This window comes from Tinamus guttatus, unplaced genomic scaffold (assembly GCF_059628265.1).
Source record: "Tinamus guttatus ecotype Peru unplaced genomic scaffold, ASM5962826v1 Tinamus_guttatus_pri_ptg000459l, whole genome shotgun sequence".
In the NCBI taxonomy this organism is placed as follows: Eukaryota; Metazoa; Chordata; class Aves; order Tinamiformes; family Tinamidae; genus Tinamus; species Tinamus guttatus.
Window position 1 is genome coordinate 8,101,236 of NW_028288993.1, and position 19,800 is coordinate 8,121,035.

A 19,800-nucleotide genomic window follows, 5' to 3' on the forward strand; every position below is an offset into this window, starting at 1 on the left:
AAGTTTTAGAATGCATAGTCAAGAAGTATTGAAACAACACCCCAGAAAGCAAGACATGGAATAAATTTGATTGGGCAAAAATGAGCTCAATTTCAATCATTTACTGATGTGGTTTGTGGATGCATCTGATGTATTTATGCTTTTTGGCCAGATTTACTCCTTAATCTCACCTTTAGAGGGACTACTTGCATCAGAATGGCGAAGTTAGTGAGGTGGTTACAGAGACACACTGAGTAGTTGAGGTCCCCACTCTCACGCACGCAGCCTTCATTAGACCAAACACCGATTCCTGTGCTGCAAAACACACAAAAATGGAATCAAGATAAGTTTCGTTTAGGTTCTTTTGCCACGCGTTGTATTATAGAGCAGAAAATTAAGTCTTGAAAGCCATCTTAGGTTGATACATCCACAAGATTTTTCATGTATTCGTCATAAAAATAGTCAAGGAAAATGTTGACTGGAAGAGAGCCCAAGTGCACTCCTATCAAAAGGACCCTATAGATTTCTTTCCAGCTTTATAACTAATGACTGATAATTACATTTCTTGATAATACTGTGCAACTCATTTATGGCATTTCACCTAGCCCCAAATTTTCTATATTTTGAGAACTGTCTATGAAAACATTGTATCAGAAAAGTTAATAACCTTGCAAAAGCCAAAGAGTATCACATCTGCTGTCTTACTCGCTATCCCATTTACCTGTCAAAACAGGTAGTTTAGACTGAGCATGATTTCTAGTGACATGATGTCTATGTCAATTGTCCTTTGTCACTTCATCCTTAAGGGCAGCAAAGAGCAGCTCCTGCACCACTGAGAACATAGCTGAGCTGGCCATGTGGCCTGGTCCTGGCTGCAGAAATGTCACCCTCACTGGCTCGCTTCTTTTCAGAGCCAGCAATTTGGGTTTCCTGGAATATACTGCATGGACACAACCCAGACAGGAGTCCTGTGACACAGCAGGAATGTGGAAGGCAACCTCAAGCCCGAGCTCCATGGGCTCAGGTACCACAGGTTTCCCACTCAGCCTGACTTCTTCACAACTGTTTATTACTTCTAATATTATTTTGGGTCCTGCAGCTAGACAAATGGTCTGTAATTTTCTGTGTCTTGATTTTAAAGTCAGGTATTACCTCACCCTTCGGGACCAACTTGAGTTCCCAAAGAGAGTCTTTCATAGGTCAGAAACAAATTGCTTATTCTTTAGCTACTACGAAGCAGGGAATAAGAGCATCTTGACACAAATTACACTCATTTGGAAGGACAGATTTCATATTACAGTTTCTATCCTGAGGCAGAGCCTCGAGGGCTCAGTCCCCAATGGAACATGATATGGGAACAATGCCCCAACCACATTAAGAAGCTTCAGTAAAATCTGTTTCTAATTCATCATAATTTGTGAGTAACCATAACAACGAGTAACTTCAGGCAGCTGGGACAGTTCAACATACTTGAAACAAAACTTCAATATAACAATTACACTGACCTTCCTTGCTTGCTGGATAGGAGGGATCACACCACTGCAAACCATTTCTACAGCGATTAAGCTTAGGCCGCTACAGAAATTTTTAATCCTCATGAAATTCAAAATTCCCTATTTGTATTCTTTTTCAATTAAATCAGTAAGAGCAGCATGCTTGGAAATCAAGAACACATGAAATATATTCACAGCTAAAAAATAGCTACTGTTTTTGCATAATTCCTTTTTTTTTCCTCTGGTGAAATTTAGGGTTATATTTATTTACCTTTTATTCTGTTTTGCATTCAGGGTCATAATGTTTCTGCACAAAAACTCACAGTTCTGAAATAAAACAAGGGGGCCCCATTCTCCTCTCTCATTTTATTGTGGATCAGGCACAGATCCAGGGAAAACAATGGCTCTGCTGGAGGGATGCCAATTTGAAACAGCCAGTCCTCTGCCCAAATGGACACACTCACAAACCATTATAAGCGTGATCAGTATCATGCATTTTGCAATTGATTTCAAAATCTTTCAGTCTCTCAATCAGGTACTTTACAAAGAGTCATTGAGTAAAAACTCCCTGTTTACAGTAAATGGTGACTATGAATTGCATTTGTTGTAAACCCAGTGGCTTCATTAACAATTTAACAGTTTCGATGATCAAAGAGTACAAGAAGAAAATAGGTAACATCTAGGATGACAAAATGTGTGCTATCAACTTAAACAAAGTTAAAGAACTTCAAATTATGTAACATACCTGTAGTCCAGAAATGCACAGTAAAGATGGACCTTGTTGCTCTTATTTACTGCTAGGCTGTATTGTTTAGAAGTCTGAAAGAAAGAAAAGATATTGAGCAAAAATACTGAGAACACTCACAAACATTTTCTTTCTACAATAGTGATTACCTTTAAAAATACAATCAAACTGAACGACCAATGCCATAATCCAAGATTTTATTTTAACAGATTATGACCACCACATTTTTATCTTCCATGAACAGATTTAGCCATTAACTCCATCTTTGCCATTCGGAAAGGTCTGACACACCATTCTTTGCTGTTACACCAGTTTCATGACAAAATAATTTGTATAATATTGGAGTAAAAAAGCAGAAGTGAAAATGTTAAAACATGAAAACCAAAGGGTTTTGACAATCCATTCTACTCTTTTCTATACATGTGTGTGTCTGTGTGTGTGCATATATATATATATATATATATATATATATATATATAAAGTCTACATTGTGTTACTCATTACCATAATGCCATTTGTTTAATTGCAGGAGTTTTCAACATAAAGAAATCAGTGGGGAATTAAGAACCTCTAGACCATTACAACACAAGGACAATGCTGTCAAGCCACTATATAACCAACACTCTTACTGTTTTAGTGAAAACAAGCAAACAAACAAGGAAACGACTAATGCTACACATCACGCTGCAACTCAAGGAAGTATAAGAAGCTTGATGCAATTTTTCCATCTCCTCTCCCACAGGTCTAACAGTGAAGTATCAGGCACGAGGTAGCTCAGCTCCCTCCTTACTAGTGATAGCAAAGCATTTCTGCCTAACCCAGAATATTTGCACTGGATTTCCACACACTTGAAGCAGCTATGCAGGAGATAAGCCCATTTATTAATTAATTCATATCGCTGGATTATACAAATGGAATTTTCCTATCATCTGCTTGAGCAACATCTCTTCAAAAAAACCCTAATTCCTTGACTGATCCTGGATACCTTGTTTTCCTCTCATCTTAGAAACAGCTAATATTGCAGGTCAGGTACTCACAGAGCATAGCTTAATGAAGAGATGATATTGTTACTTATGTGCTAAGGGTCTTTATTTCCCCTTTGGTTCTAGCCAGATCCTCTGGCCTTTTTCTGTGAGGAGAGCAAGTAAACAGTGATCTGAAGTATGTGGAACCAAAATCTAGTGTAGCTGGATGGAGAACTGTCTGCTGTCTCTTGGAGATGATCATAAGACAAAGTGGCCCCTTCATGTTTTAGGCAGTTAACTGGCTATATTGTACATGTTTTTAATTAAAGCAGTGGTCTGATGGCAGAATACCATGAAAAATAAATTGATAACTCTGCTAGCATTAATCTTAGTTACTTATAAACTCCTAGCTGTATCAACACTGGATGAATTTTTGCAGTGCTAAATCTTGTTTTTTGATATGAGGAGTAGTTACCATCCATACAGAGCCTCAATGCATATAATGCAATTTATATATTGGGGATATTAGCAGTAAAAGCGCAACAGAATAAAAAACAACAGCGTGTTATAACTCTGGGCCACGCACAGTCCCTGTGCTGGCAGGGTGCAGAGCTGCTCACTTTCTACTCTCACAAGTGGGCTGTATTAGGAAGTTATAACAAGGCAAGATTCAAGTCCCACATCACAAGGAAATAAAAGCAGGGGTTCTCCGCATCTTCCAAATTGCAAACTTCTTACAAAATATAAACCACCTTTTAGAAATGACTTCTTTTCCTTATTCATGGTTCTTGATACTCAGACCGTCTCTGAAGACCACCAGTTTAGAAACTAATCCATAACCCATGGCTGGAAAAATGCCTTCAGTGACTTCAGTTAACCCAGTTTCACTGGCAGAGTTCATTTTGTTTCACCAGCAGCAAGGGCACGTAGCATAATGTTAGCCTATTATGCTGTACAATGTTATACCCATCATGTCTAGAGCTTTCCTGAAGAAAGCGCTTGAAAGGATTCATCCCGTCAGTTTGTATTACAAATTACTTCAGTTGTGTGACAGACAGACATACAGTGGCTGAGAGAGAGAGAGAGAGAGGTGCTGTAATAGCAGCTAGGATCATACAACAACTATCATTTCCTATTTGCAAGATAGTTCTAGACAAATCTTGATTCTTAATATGCTAATGGAAAGGGCACTTCAGGGTCAGGTTGGAATGAGATGCGCACTTCAGCTGTGTATCTTTTAACACAAATAAAACCCAGATGTATGTTTTACCCTCAATTAAATGTCTCTGGCAGTGGACAAATTATTGTTTTTCTCTGCCTTTAACTCTAAACACAGATGTCACTCATTAGATAAGGAGGTACACCAAGTGAGGCTCTATAATCACTGGACTATGTGCTGTCCAGAAGTTTGTGTATATCCACACAGGAAAGTAATAGATATGTAATGTGTATAAAAGAAGAGTAAATGACATTTTGTCAATTTAGTTCTCTTTAGAGAATATATTCCATATTTTAATATCACACAGTGTAGGCCCCACAAGATTGTACAGTGCCAGTCATGGTAACTGCATCTAACATTCACCTCCTTAGACTTCATTGAAGTTTTGCTAAAAACTCATTAAATTAGAAATCAACATATATAAGGAACTGGCAACAGTGGGGAATAAGCCTTCACTGACCTTCAGTGGCTCATTGATCTACAAAAAACAAACAAACAAACAACAACAACAACAAAAAAAAAAGCAATCTACAGTGCCTCAATACTGTATTTCTTAAACTTAGACTGATCTATGATATGGATCCCCTAGACACTGAGGGTATTGATTTAATGACATTGATAGTAGAAAGCTTAATATACAAGTAGGCTTTTACACTAAAAGATTAAGTCACTTGGGTGTTTATAAAAGCTTATAAAAGGAAAGTGCACGCAGTTTTTAGTACAGCAGGGAGTGAAAATACGGGCACACCAAGTAATCTAGGATCTATATATGAATTCTCCTTTCTCTCAGTTCTTTACACGAGTTCTTTGGCATGGAGAGGGATACACACTGCTTCTTCAAGAAACTATAATGTGTTAAATGAAGTAAGAGCCAGGATACTGGTCAGCAACAGCCGGGAATGCTGCCCATGTCCATTCCTGTCTGACAGAGCAGGTAGCTTGGGGCTCTCACATCACTTATAGCAACATAGCTGCTCCGCATCCCTTACACTAGGCACTGGCTCTTGGTAAGTCAACTAGACTGTCAAACAAGAAAACAAGACCCAGAAGTTCATTGTATCTGTTGAGAAGATATAGAGTATGTGCACAGGCATGAGATATATGCTAGCTGTGTGAACTAGGCACAAGGCCATGGTTAGTGGCAGAGGACACCAAAGCAAGGGGGACAGGAGGCTGAAACGACTGCTGGAAACCTTCAGAAAAACCTAGTTGCAGGAAATGTCATGAACACAATTGCAGAAGAAAAACAGCCAGCCAGCTGCTACCATGGAGAATGGCCAAGAAAGAGGAGCCAAGCACAGGGTGGGGTGAACCTTTATGAGATTAGCTTGTTTCTGCTCTCCTCCCCTGAATTTAAAAAGCAAACAAATACTTAGCTCCATAGTGGTGGACATGAAGTGAGGAGGGTGTGCACCTTCCAATTCAGTGGATAGTTTCCTCATATGTGAAGAAAAAGAATGTGGCCCAAATCTGCCACTGACGTAAACTCTGGAGCTCAGTCCAAGCCTAATGAGTTAGATATTGGACTTCTGATCTTCCAAAGCTGATAATTTACCCTGCTGATATCAGTTTGGAGTTGTCTTGTCTCTGCTTATAAAACACAACATTTTGTTTAAATGAGGGATTTTGAAGTTCTGCTCACTCTGTTTCCAAGAACAGCATAGATTATTCTGAGGGGTCAAGAAAAGGCACTGAGACAAGGCAACTCTCTTGTCAGTAAGCGTGTGTCTTCTGTGCGGTTCACAGCCCCACTGAACTGGTTTTACAGGTACATGAATCAAAAGTCTGTCTGATTCTAACTCACATCTTTAACTAGAGACTAAAATTATGCTTCTAATTTAAAGATTGCCTATCCTCACAGTGACATCTTCACTGTTAGCATGACTTAATCAGGACCATGTGATTTCTTGACTTTCCTTTTCCTCTTATACAATCTGTTTCTTCAAATTATCTAGAAGTTTTAAACTTAAAATGCAAAGAAATAGAGAGAATGAGAGAGAGAGAGAAAGGAGAAGGATAACAGTATTATTATTATTAATAATAATAGTAATAAAACATGATCCATAGTTCTTCCTCCAACTTCTGGGTGCTAAATACCGTAAAAGTCATTTTTTCCCAAGACTGCTGAAGCAAAATTGCTGAGCTGTTGAGCAATTTTGGCAATGGAAACTGACTGCAGCCTTTGAGTTATAATTTTAACCTCCCTAAACACATATGTACAGCTTCCAAATGGTTTTAATTTAATGTCTAAAAAATCCCCACCCTAACATAGGAGATACTTAGGTCCCTCAGGCAGTCAGCACAGCCCAACATCAGTGGGTCAGCATTGAGGTCTGTGCTCCAGGACCTCCGAGCACAGCGTACCTTCCTTAGGCTCGTAAGCCACAGGGACAATGTCCTCTGGGGACATTGCTTTAATACATTCCTGAATTTCAGAGATCTCAAATGTGCAATGATCCCTTTCTCCCATTTTCCCTTCTCTTGACTTGGGTGCATTGGGGCATGATGAGTGCTTTGCATGCATTTGTTAACACCAGGGAGTGACAAGTAGTTTCATGCCAAATTCTTTCAGCCAAAACTATTTCAGACACGGTACTGCAGTGTAAAACCATGCCAAACTCCCATTGACTGCAATTTGGATTAATAATGCTCACAATATTGTTGTAAATCATGGTAATAAATGGAAAGCTCAGGAAGAATGAATTACAGCCACAGAAAGAAGATGGTTCATTTTCATCAGAGATACGTAGAGCTGACTTCCATGGAAGCCTTGCACAAATAGAAACTGCAGGGTAAGGACCTTTATGATTCAATTTGGGCAGCAACCAAGGTACATCAGTAAATATTTGATGTTTAAAAATTTTAAATGCCAGTCAGTGAGAAATGGGGCTCAGCAGGGCAGCTGTTACTTATGTGAGTACCAGTAAACACAGATTGAACTGATGATCTGTATCAAAAGCTGCTTTAATGTTTAAGTGAGAAAATGATTTCTCATGTCCCTTCAAGCACAGCTCTATTCCAAAGAATGAGAAAAGGAAAATATTGATCTTATTTCTCTAGAAATATAGTCATTCAATTAATTAGTAATATATATAGTACTCACCTGATTTTGCTATATCCTTAGAGTTAAACAAATATGTCCATAAAGTAGTGAAAAATTTTAAAGTACTCAGCCCTCAAACCCAACATGTTATTTAGATGTCTGAGGATGAACTAAGGATAACAAAGTTAAATCAGTGATACTGAAACACCTGGGACTGGCTCCAGCAAGCCAATTCAAATGAGAGAGCAAACATAAGCTTGTTTCTTTCCTGGATATTATTAATAGAATCATTAATGTAGAGCCAAGGTCATCAAAATGATTGGGACACCACATTGATTTGAATCAACAAGGGACACCACCTCCAACTAGCTATTACCCATCCAAAACAAAAGCAATCTTGCTTCAAACAGGTCTAATTTAAATCAGGTAATTTAACATGCATGTTATTTTGTTCAAGGTGCCCACATTGAAGCAGTTATTCATTACTTAAAACATATTATGTTTTCATGCACTGCTACTACAGACCTCTTATTGCAGAAAAAGTCTATCTAAGTACCTTACCTAAGGTATAGCTCAGGTATAGCTGTTCTGATCTTCCCTTCTCCCCTCTCTTGCTGCACACACTCAGAGCTGCCAAAACCTTATTGCGTAGGGGAAAAGAGCCTGTCTTGACTATCGGAGCCCTGTAACAGTTTGCTGGACTGGCCCATAAAAAATACAAGGAAATCCCTTCTTCTTTCCATTTGTAGACATACCTGGAGTCAACTGAGAGGCAGTAAACACAGAGCCAGGGGGCTGGTCTTCGCTAATCAGGATGCCATTTGTATCCTTTACGCTGTGATCTTTTTATTATAATGGAGTTAAATGGTCCAGGCTGGAAATAATCTTTCAGCACAGACAATACAAAGCCAAAACTACAAAACTACCTCAAATCTGGGCTTTTGGCCTGGCTCTTCCAAAAAGTCATCTTGTGAGGTTTTACTTGCCAAGGTTGGCTTGTCCCGTTCTTCCTGTGGTTCATGTCTACTTTGGCACTCTTTGAAAACAGTATTTTTTTATGTGAATAAAGTCAAATATTTATAAGGCTGTCTGTGCAGCCCATTTAAGACCCTTACACTATTCTAGTCACGTAAACTGCTGGGAGCTTACTAGCTTTTTTGGATAGGTGAATGAAATAGCAATAATCTTCCTCCACTCTAATTACAAATATTATAGTAAAGTTGATTTTGTGGTCATGTTGGTACACATTCATGATAATTTTCCAACACTAGTTACTGAAGAGGATGACAGTCTCTTTTGTTAGAATTTTTATTTCCTTTTTCTCTTCCATTTTCTGCTACTCTGCATTATTATATTAAAAATGCATTGCTTTTATAAAATGAGAAGCAGATGTTCCTTCTATACACACTTTTTAATTCTTTCTATTTTATTTAAGACGTGTGAAAATACCTCTAAAGGGAAACAAGTCTGATGGATATTGAAAAGACTGTTTAAAAATGACATATTTTTTAATCCAACAGAACCATAATGAAAGACGTAAACAGAACTTTTTTCTTCACACCTACAGCATTTTAATACAGGCAGAAATATTTCTGCTTGCAATAAAACTATCCAGGCCCATTATAATGCTCTGTCAAGGGGAAGTAGTATCTAGGCAATGACAAGCAATATGACAGGGATCAGAAGGCAGGCAAAAAGCACAATCCCATGGAGACATGTACAGAGTAGAACTAGTTTGAAAAATACTTTTCTTATTAGGTAACATTTTCACAATTCTGAGTTTCCAAACCAGTGCTTAGACTTCTCTTCCTTAAGGCATTTTCTTTTTTTTAAGAAGAGAAACATTTGCATCAGATGTGAACCATTCAGGACGCTCAGCTTTAACATTTAAACTGTGCTCATGATTCACAATTCCCATGTCACTGAAACAGACAAAATTTAAATCAGGAAAAAAAGGAATTGTGAGAACATGAGCCCTAAGTGGTGCATGCATTGTGCACCATCATGACACACCACCTGTGTTAGGAGGGCTCGGAAATGAAGAACTTAACTGGACCTGTAGGCATCGTTCAGATTTCTGCAGGAAAACGTCACCCATGCCCCAGACAAGACATGCTTGAACTTCTGATAAGAAGATTTCACAAAGAGCTCAGCAGAAACCCCTAGGAATAGTTGCCAATCCCTACGACTGAATTCAAATTGCACTGAACTGAAAAGCAAGGAGCAGCTGCAAAACGCAGCAACAGAGGCAAGGCTTGCTGGCACCGTTGGGATGCAGCTTTAACTTCTTCTTTGCCAATTCACAGATGAAGTCTGGATTAGCAAACATCTCTGCTACCTACAAGATCAAAAGCCATAATCCAAAGAGCACTCAATCAATATTTACTCATATTTACATGGCAGAGGCTTTACAGAATATTTAGGTAATTTCTCAAACAGGGAACCGTAGTAGTTAGCCCAAGACAGACTGCCAAGTAAAGAATCAATATGTATTGCCTTTTCTAAGTAGACGAAGAGGAGAAAATGACAAATTCTTCATAATTTTCCTCTACAACAAAGACCAAAGTCTGAGTCCTTACTTTTGAAGAGCACAAGGGCTCTGACAGCCTAGAGCAGTGAAACATTACAATTTCATCTTCTCTGCATGATATTAATAGGAATAATGGATTTTTTATGGTATTACTGGGAATAATGTATTTATATTTCTTTTTATAAAGACTTCAGTGCCCTGCATTTCACTGGCAAGTACAAAATTAGCTACAGGGAGCGGGTGACTTTGGGACTGCCAGAATTGGACTTTGGCCAAATCCTGACGGGTGAGCAGGAAAAGACCACAGGAATGGGGACACAACAAGGGGCCAAGGCAGCCGGTCACGGTGGAGTTTCCTGAGCCTGCCTTGTAATCTCAGTTAAATCAGCAAGATTTTGTCCAGGAATTGTAGAAGTACAGTCCTGCCTCCCAAATACATATGTTCAAACAAGCACAGCTGTATAAACAAGGGCTCAGCAACATAGTTCCATCCTGGTGAGCATATAGCTGACACTACTGCACCAAGAGTTGTGTGTGGACTTTAAGACCAAAAAGATTCTAGTAAAATATGGTAAAGCATTTACCATTCAGTAGTCTTGCTTCTAATTTTTTTTTTTAAACAGGATTGAGTTTTTATGTTAGCATTTTCCTTTCTCACGAAAATCCTAGCCATGGAAACATCGCCTCTGAAATGCAATGCCGCACATTCTTTGTGCATTATATGTGGCAGGCTTTGTTTTATATTGACTCTTTCAGCTCTTACAGCCCTTGCCTGGCTGCTGATCATCGCTTATCCTTTCCCTGACTCCGCTAATCTATGGGGAGTGGGTGGGCCAAGCAGTCAATGGAAGTAACGAGGTATAAATAATGACGGAGTACGGCAAACATTCCAGCTGTAATGTCACATCTCATGACAAAGACTCGGGAAGAGGCAGCACACAACCCTCCTATGATAATGCTGTTGTAACCCTCTGGAAAACATTACGAACAGCATATGCTTGCTTCAGGCCCCAAATATTCAGCATTTCTAGGTGAGATAAGGGAATATTCATTCTGTGTAATCAAAAAACGATTTGGTGCAGGAAACTTGGTTTTATTTCCAAATGTGCTTTCACCATGTGATTTTTTTCATATTCTTTCACATCACTGTGCTTCATTTCACATTTGTTATCCTACCTATCCAGACTGCAATGTGACAGGCAACTACACCTCCTGTAGGTTGTTATGCCTCCTGTACTGGGAATCCAGTTGTAAAAAACAGTACAGAATCTGTTTTAAAAGACAATACTATTTTTTGAATTCCCCTGCCAGGGGAATGTGAAGCATGTGGCATGACTCAAGCGAGCCACCTGCACACCCTTGAACATGGGAGCTTTGCTCCTACCAACCTCCAGCCCCCAAAATTCCAGCTGGGGTCTCAGCTCTTCCTCTTAAGCCAGCTGGCAAAACTGAAGGGTTTGTAATATCTTACTGATAAAGTTCAGTGCAAACTGTTCTCATTTGAGAGCAGGTTTCATGTTACCCATGCATAGTAAGTCTTGCTAGCACCTAGAAGAGAAATATGTTTTTTTTTTCCCTTTTCCAGCCCACATACTCCCACAGCTTCATATGTTTCAGCCCTAGCAAACATACAACCGCAGGGCCAAACTAATCTGAAAATAGAACAATAACCCTGACAACAAATGCAAGATTTTTATATCACAATAATAAGCTAAAACAGCCCATTTTAAGTAGCATGATCACAAATCAAAGAGTGCAGGATTGCACTACTCAGATACAGTTCCAATTTGCAGCAGACTGGTTAATTAATCCTTTCTGAGACAAAAATCCTCCTCTGCAATGTGTCTTTACCCCACAGTCCTCAGTCATGGGCTGTGTGAAAGACTGTGTATTCTCAGACCTCAGCATCCCATTAAGATATTATGCTTTCCTGACTAGATCTTTCGAGGATTAAGCGCATGATTTTCCATCGCTTTATTTTTTTCTTTCCTTTTCTTTTCATCGTGGAAAAGAAAAAAAAAACTCTCAATAACATTTACATTCTTCTTCCTCTGGTTTGAATCTTTTCTCCCATTCCTCTACATTTGCCAAATATGAGTTGTCCTTTCATCTGCTGCATGAATGAGGATTAAATTCACATGGCTATTTAGTTTAGTGTCATTTTGCATTCTCAGGAAATGTTGGGGTGTCAGAACTATTTGATTTGTGCATCAGCCACATGCAACGACTTGGGAAGCAGTCAGGAATTAGGCCTGGTCCATTAACTCCAGCTACACAGTTGAGTAATAAGGGACAAAGCTGTTGAGGTCAGTTTTAAAATCAGAAAACGCAAGTGAAGCTTTTGTATATCTACGTGTACATTGAGATGTACATCTCAATGGAGATATTGTTACTGATACAGGAATTAAGGGCAAACAGCCGATCGTGCTGGCTGGTTTTTCTCTGGGACAGCAGAGATGCAGAAGGCGGCTTTGTGTTGTGTTTTCAGATTTGCATTAAAGACAGCACAGGTTCAGCTCTGGTTCAGGGCTAGAGCTCTAAACTTACAGGACATGATTTCTCAGCAGCCTAATTGCAGTGAAACGGGATTTAAAGGAGGGGGTGCTTTAAACCACATCTTTTTAACAAACTTTCCTGTAAAACAACCTGTATACGACATGTCTATAACCTTACATTCCATCACCACTGGACCTGTGCCAAGTCACCTTTTCTCCTCTTTCAACCTTTAAATGCTTTGCCACTTTTTGCTAATGATAGCAGCTTTTCCTTGCTGCCCAAAGCAGCGACAGGCCAGACAAGCTCAAATCCCTCTTCTGCAAGGCCAGAAGAGAAACAGAAAACTGGGGAGATATTCCTGCCTGCCAGCCTGGGCACCTGGAGTGCCAAGGCATCCCTGCCATAAATCCGAATATCTCCCAAGTCACCCAGCTCCCAGTTTATCCTGTTTGCCTGGAACTCATTTTTTCCATGTGAATCCTGAAATCAGCCATGGGTCCCTCTGGAAACTGATCTAATGGCTTGAGGAATGCGGCCACAGTAGTGAGAGCTTGGCAAAGCCTTCCCAAAACCTCCCCGCTGACTTCTCAATCCCTTAGTGCAAAGGTTCAAAATGGGAAGAGACGGAGGGATGTTAAGTTCCTCCTTCATTGCAAATGCTGTTACACCCCCCTCCTTTCTCTTTCTTTCACTTCAGTAAAATGTCACTGTTTCGAAACCTGGATTTTTAGGCATCTCAGCAAGTGGTGGAGGCCAGTAGTGAAACAACCGAACTGCGCACACACTCCTGTGACACAGCCACCCTGGGAAGCATCATTGCTTTTCCTGTCTACTCTTTAAGTATACTATATAAACAGGGGAAATGCTTTTAGATCTAGTAGAACTATCATCGTGGGCAAACAGAAATGGCTGACAGCACAATTTAATTTACTAGGATAATTCTATATAGATTCAGAAAAAAAATCACACATCAAAAAGCAAAGCCCTTCCTCAAACTGATACACAAGAACAGCTTTAAAGAACTCAGAGCACCTATTCTGTTCTTACTAAAATACTAGGGAAACTCCCAGTGACTTCAATGGGCGCAGGGTACAATATTCCTGCTCCCCTGTGAATAAGAACAGTTAAAAAAAGGAGCATCCAGTTTTAGGAACACAATGTCTCAGAACATTGCAGCAACTATTTCACTCTCTTGACTGCTAGTTCAGGATGCTTTATGCCATAGAGCATGGACATTTCTTTCCTTTCCAGAACATTTTATTTTTGGAAACACTCATATTAGTGTGCATGGGAATATATCCAAAGGGGCCACACTTCCAATTAAGACCTTTTTTTTATAGTTTATGAATACTTTAATAAATGGCTTAGACAGCCTTAAGAAATAAATGTATTCTTTAACAAATGGCTTGCCACAGAATTCAAATAGGTCTAAAGATTCTTTACAATGGGTGTTTATAAACTAAGACCTTTCAGTATGCTTATTACCAACAGTGACACATGCTGCCCGTTTCTATCTCAAGTCCATGTCATCCACTGCTCATTTAGGAATCCTTAAAAAGTCATTCATCACAACAGCGTTGTTAGTTTCTTGGGCCTGTTTTCATATGCAGATGAGAGGTTCTTCCACAAACACTTTTGGTAATTCAAAAACATGTAATTTTAAAAATTGAGAATAGGAGAAATAGGAAAAACAACCTTCCCTGGAGGTGCGTTGTTTTTTTTCAGCACAGTAATAGTTATCAAGAGCATCAATGCAATAGTTAGAATTCTTGCAATACTCTGCACACAAAAGGCTTTGCTGGAATCAACAGAAAAATAAAACACAAACAGCATCATAAAACTGTACTATCAGGCCACAATTTACCTAGTGGTGAACACGATCACTAACAGGGTATAGTGCAGGTTATGCTCGCTAATAATCAGGATGAAAACAGCCCTGGTAGTCAACACAAAAAAGGAATATAATTTGAATGCAATGACTGTGTTTAGGGGCTGCCTTTCCCTGGGCTCTCCTAGCACTATGCTGAATCAACAAGCAGCAGAACCTGGGGAAGGGAATGGAAAGAGAGGACAAAGAAGGGTCAAACGAAATCTGCCTCTTTCTTCCTCTTGAACTCCGAAATGTGTGCAACTGTATGAGCATGCCATGGAGTTAAGAGTGCTTTACAGTGAAGAAAAAGGAAAATACAACTTTCAAAAGTAGCAAAAGCACATCTGAAACCTTCCCTGCCAACAGGATTAACACTGATGTCTCACAACAGTCGCAGATCTCGGTGCTACCCCATAGACATTAGGTACCTTTTAAGCAAGATGACTCAATGCACGCAGGAGGGCAGAGAACAGCTCAGGGAATCTCCAAAGCACTCACAGGATCACCACAGGACTCTGGTAACCCAGCAAGACCTCTTATTTCATTTTTATATAGTAGTGATTCATTTCTGTTTATTCCCCTTCAGCAGAATATTGATCCAAGCGACCTCCAAAGTCTGGTCCCATTTCTCATTCTTTGCTTCAGCAAATTCTCCCACATCTTTCCACACTGTGCCTCAGGAGTGTGGGAGAAGCAACGAGATCAAAAGGCCACAGCCAGTGGCTAAAGCTAATCAGAATGGTCCAGGAACATGCAACTTCACTGCCTGCTGTTGTAATAAGAGCTTTTACAAATCTGGTCATTAAAGATGTTCAGCATGAGCTTTTAGCACTGAATGGGACTGAAGAAGTTACTTGTTGAGGGCTTGGTGCTGTAGAGCACGAGCTGCTCCTCCAGGCTGACCAGCAGCTTCACTGCTCCATCTGAGACCCATTCAGAGGTGCCTTATCAAGGGACTCTCCCAGCAACAACCAAAGCTTTGTTACTCACCTCATTTCCCCATAAATCAGCAAATATATCCAAACCTACAAAGTGACCATCATTACAGAAGCCATCATTCATGGCTTGATCCCAAACCTATTTATGCCTGTTGTAGTCTTTGGATTTTAAGGAGTTTTGTGTCACAGTCTCTACTATAAAGCCAACAAAATTCCACATTACCACCCTCAGAGACTGCAGATACTGCCAGATTTCATTACTCGAAGGTGCTGCCAGCCCAGCAATAGTCCAGTCTCTTCTTCCAGAGCCGGAACACTTTACAGCACTCAGGCGTGGCCTGCTTCCAGGGTATGTGTTGCTTTGTCTTCCCCCTTTCTTTTCCAGGTCACATTATTTTCTCATAGTTTATTCTTGCTTTACCTAGACGCTCAAATGCATAAAAGTGAGAGCACTGCTGTGCTTAAAAAAAAAAAAAAAAAAAAGGAATTTGTGGGAAGGCTTATTCAGGACAGAAAGATTTTGTTGTATGCAGTGGGCTCAAGCTGTATCCCTATCCCAAATATACAGTCTACCTTTCTGTAAAGAAGAATTTGAAGTCCGTCTGGAAAAAGTTTCAACCACCTGCACTGAGTCTATGCATTATAGGTCACAGAAGAGAAGGGACTGATCCTACATGGCAAACACATCTGTATGATTCCCACTTGAGCCTGCCCATGAAAGGAAGGCACTACCCAGGCAATCAAAGTTATGTACATCCTTCAGTCTCCTTTGACATAAGCATCTTCACTGCTGCTGGTACAGCTGTTTAGCAGACAGAAGATGATTAAGTATCACAAGAAGATATAGGACAAAACAGTAAGTTAAAATGCACATCTCAACATCTGAAGATGACATCTGAAGACAAAACGTAAACTTTCAGTTGTCCTGAGCAGTTATTTGATACCATATTGAGAATCATGAGATATAATCCATACTGTAGACATATGCCTTAAGCTTTAAGAATAAAGCCTATGAAAGCCCTCTTTGCCCCTAAATCCACATCCCACTTCTACTGCTTCTAGCTCTTCTTTCTTCCCTGCCCTCAAGGTCTAAAACCATAATGACAATCATGGTTTTTTTTAAACTTAATAGAATGAAGTCAAACTTCCAGCCTTGGCAGCCCAGGCAGCAGTAATCTATTCTCATCCTTGACTTATTGTATATAAATGAGATGGCAGCTAAATTGCATCTTAGAGTCAACTGCATACAGAAGAATTGGAATGCAAGGCTCCTTTCTAGTCTGCGTGCCTAACAGTTGGTCTGCCTCGGTGGGGACATGGTAAAATATTGAAAAATCTAAAGATAAATTACAGCATACATAGTAACATATCCCATGGAACACAATTACTGTAGACAACTATATATGTTGTGCAAATTGAAGCCTACAACTATGTGGTACCTAGATATTATAGGTTGCAGCTCTGGCTGGACTTGGATTCTTTGGCTTCATCTGATACAAAATGACATCAAAACATCTACTTCTGCCTATTTCTTCCTAGTAATTAACACAAGCAGTCTTTAATGTATGCTACACCAGGGGATTCCATCCAGCCGTTAATAACATACATAAGTCAACGAACATAGTAATCACCCAGCACCAATTACTGATGTTGCTCCTCTGACACAAGCTATATCCAGTGGTTTGCTGGCATGCACTGAGGCAAGTTCTAAAATAGCCTAGAAAAAACAGCCAATGTGTTCACATTTCCCACAATTAAAAGTAATAGTTTTTCTATTCATTTTGATTGTAATATTTACAATGTCCTTCACAAAGGAAAAGCTTATTTTGTCTTGTTGCTTTGTTCTTGCTTTTAAACTTACTTTTCTTGGAGGGCCACTTGGTGAAAGCAGAAGAAAATTATTTCCCCACACTCTGCTGAGTGACAAAAATTTCTTTTAGAAAATGTTTCCATTTCAGGCTGAAATAGGGTGGATTTTGTTCAAACAGAGCTATTGGCATCTAATTCTAGTGTTACTTTTTACTATGTTCTCAGCTAAAAAAAACAATGTTTGGGGACACAGCATGAAAAACTAAAAAATATTCTCTGTACAATTCCAGCAGCATTTTGACTGAGCTTGGAAATTATGCCAACACACAGATATATGCAGAAGAGGGAAATACTCATGAAGTACATTCTCTTTTAATGGAAAAAACCCTCACTTTGATTAGATTAAATTATACTCAAGCTTATCTGAGAATAAAAAAAGATCACATCCAAAGAAGAGTCACAACTACAGAGGTTGAGACGTGCAGAAACAGTCTCAATCTCATCAGGAGTCTGATGAAATATAAATGAATCTTACCGGGGAGGTCTGAATTGGTTTCTTAAACACAGACACACACAGCAAAGAGGAAAAGAAGAAAATCACTGTATACCTGCCTCTGAAATTGTTTCTGTAGTGTGGAATTACCCATTTCTAACTTCATCCATCAACCAGAAAACTCATGAAAGATTCATGAAGTATTTTTTTCTTTTTTTTTTTTTCCCTGAAAAACTACGTGAAACTTAACATATTTTAGCTTTTAAATTTTGATTAGTTTTCCATTTTTGAAGCAACGTGGGATCAAAAAAAAAAAAAAAACTATGAAAATTTAGAAATATATTGAAAAAATCCATGCTTTCTGTACAATTTTTCAAAAGAAACCAAATAATAAAACACTGCATCCTAATTAGGAAACCAAATTACCATGAAATTTTCAAAACATTTAACCCTCTCTGCACTCACATTCCCCAGTTTCTCAGCCTACATGTCATATAGCATTTGTGAAATACAGTGACAATAAATTCCTGCCCAGAAAACGTACCTTGCTATCTCAGAGGTATACCTAGCTAGCACTTATTTCTCGGAACACTGAGACGGGAACATTATCACACTCCAGAGTATGTCAAAAGAACTGCTTGCACACACCATATAAGCTAAAAAAAAATCTGAAGAACCACATATATGATCCTCATTTCTAAGGATATTTATGTTGTTTTTCTTCTTACTTGTTTTCCATAATTACTATCCTACTGCGTTTGGCAGCTTTTAGAAATATTCCAGTTTTGCAGTTTCTGTCACCAATACTGTTAGTAACAAGATCAGACCAACTAAATTCACCTCAAGCTACATGACCTGTCTCAATAGGGAAAAGACTTCCAGAATTTTCATTACAGTAAGAAAAGAGAGTGAGAAACAAAAGCCTTTTTTTTTTTTTTTTTTTAAAGACCAAGACTTTTTTTTTGAGGGGGGCGGTACTTAAAGGTTTCTAAAGATCTTGTTTCCATTTTCTTAAGACAAAATTGGAGAGAGGGGGAACAACAGTTTTGCTTTGGGTTTGCTTCCAGTGTCCCAAATTTTGACTGTGAGAATAATTTCATGGCCAAACTTCAGACACCTAAAATACAGGCTTTCTACAGAAAATGCTGACAGCCTCTGAACTATAAAAGTCATGGAACACCCTGTAATAGTAATAATAATATCTTTCATTTATATACAATGCTGCTTCTCCCATAGCATCTCATAAACTATAGGTCAAAGTCTTATCCCTGGCAGAAAAGGGACTAAAATAAGAAGCGTTGTAAACTGTTGGATTTGAGCAGGGTTCCACTCCTGGTTCAGCTGCTGGCCAGGACATTATTTCCAATAAAACCAAATTAAACTAATGTGCGCACCTCTCCTGGTCATGAATGCCTTGCCAACTGCTGTGTGTGGCAAGGATGATCAGATGTCCAGAGCCTGAGGTGATGGAGAAAAATGCATTCCCTTCGGGCTTTTAGCTATGGGCACACTGAGAGTCATAGACTGTTGTGCACAGGTTGATAACTCTGAGATTTCCCTCCAGAGAACTCAGGAAGGGACATGTCACCTGTGTGTAAATATATACAAGGGCTTTATCAGGGTAAATAATAGTTGGGAAAGAGAAAAGGTGCAATGCTTTTTCCAGTGTCACTTAAATCTTTCCGTTGGATCGTTGCCTTCAACAGAAGAATAAATTTTCTCCTGATGTTTTTTTCCAAAAGACCAGAGATACAATAAATAATAATAATGAAGAAAAACATATGTGAATTCTGTATGAATCATCGAAACTAAGCGCCTATTCACTTGGGGTAAATTGAGTCTACTTCTTTGATATATGCTATCTCCTATCACATTATTTGCTATGCAAAGAGGACTAGCTAAAAACATGTCATGAAATAATTTTAGACAGAAATTATTGATATTTTTTGCATAACAGCTTCCTCTCCAAGGATTCTACTAGCAAGCTAAATAATAAAAAGCTGATTCAAATATGCGATGAGAAATGGACACATACCAAATAGTAAAATATTTGCGGCATATGGGAACCAGGAACTATGCGAGAGCTGCCCAAATTGTTTTCAGTTACTTTGGCTAGCTCTATTGAAAAAAATAACACATATACACTCAAACAGCCAACTCCTGGTCTGTTTGAAATCACAATCTTTGTCATTGTTTTCAGTGGGACCAAAATGTGGCTTT

At 39.1% G+C, this 19,800-nt stretch overlaps 1 protein-coding gene across 2 annotated transcripts in view; it reads right to left on the reverse strand.

Annotated features, from left to right (window-relative positions):
• The window catches only part of ADGRD1 (adhesion G protein-coupled receptor D1), a 125,834-nt gene that overhangs the window by 59,782 nt on the left and 46,252 nt on the right, over positions 1–19,800 (reverse strand). For both annotated transcript variants that reach the window (XM_088532494.1, XM_088532493.1), the window contains 2 exons: positions 2,218–2,291; positions 171–294 (listed from right to left, as the gene is read on the reverse strand). In XM_088532494.1, coding sequence (XP_088388620.1) covers positions 171–294; positions 2,218–2,291 — 198 coding nt within the window. The remainder of the gene's footprint in view (positions 1–170; positions 295–2,217; positions 2,292–19,800) is intronic.